Source organism: Aptenodytes forsteri, unplaced genomic scaffold (genome assembly GCF_000699145.1).
Source record: "Aptenodytes forsteri isolate BGI_AS27 unplaced genomic scaffold, ASM69914v1 C13227021, whole genome shotgun sequence".
In the NCBI taxonomy this organism is placed as follows: domain Eukaryota; kingdom Metazoa; phylum Chordata; class Aves; order Sphenisciformes; family Spheniscidae; genus Aptenodytes; species Aptenodytes forsteri.
The window spans coordinates 78-794 of NW_008803023.1; the positions used below are offsets into that span (position 1 = coordinate 78).

A 717-nucleotide genomic window follows, 5' to 3' on the forward strand; every position below is an offset into this window, starting at 1 on the left:
CCCAGTGCCAGGGCATCGCTGTCCCCTGCCAGCACCATCACCAGCGCTGGCATCCCCCCACAGGCCCCGTGCTGGGGTATTGGTGTCCCCTATCAGCCCCGTGATGGGGTCTCGGTGCCCCCACCAGCCCCGTGACCGGGCACTGGCACCCCCTGCCAACCCAGTGCCGGGGTCCTGCTGTCCCCCGCCACCCCTGTGCCAGGGCATCGTCGTCATTCCCCCCACCCCTGTGCCACAGCATTGCTGTCTCTCTGCCCACAGGCGGGACCCTGAAGACCCTGGAGGAGGCTGACGCCGAGTCCCTGCAAGCGGCGTGGTGGGCCGGGGACCCCTCCGAGCTGCCGCTGCGAGCCCCAGACATCCTGCCCTTGCTGGACCTCGCCGCTCGCTACCGCCTCAGCCCCCCGCACCCCCCCACGCTGCCACAGGAGCTGCCCTGCGCCCTGCTCTGCTTGCGGCTCCTGGTGGCCTTCGCCAACGATGCCGGGGACCTTTGGGTGTTGCTGGGCACGGCCGGGACCCCCCACCTGCCCGTGGTGGCCTGCGGCACGTCCCCGGCTGAGCTCCGCGGGGGTCTCCGCCTGCCCGTGCTGCAGCTGCTGCTGGACTGCCTGCCGCCCGACCCCCACCCGGGACCCCTGGGGCTGCTGGGGCTGCAGCACCGGGCTGGGGGTCCCGGGGGGGCCGCCGGCGTTTGTTTCAACATGCTGCTGAGCA

At 72.7% G+C, this 717-nt stretch overlaps 1 protein-coding gene across 1 annotated transcript; it reads left to right on the forward strand.

Moving 5' to 3' along the window:
- Window positions 1–238: 238 nt before the first annotated feature.
- On the forward strand, window positions 239–713 carry NUDT18 (nudix hydrolase 18; the record flags this gene model as incomplete). Its single annotated transcript, XM_009289254.2, has 1 exon — window positions 239–713. A coding segment is annotated over one exon (475 nt), but the record flags the coding sequence as incomplete, so codon positions are not given.
- Window positions 714–717: the final 4 nt, after the last annotated feature.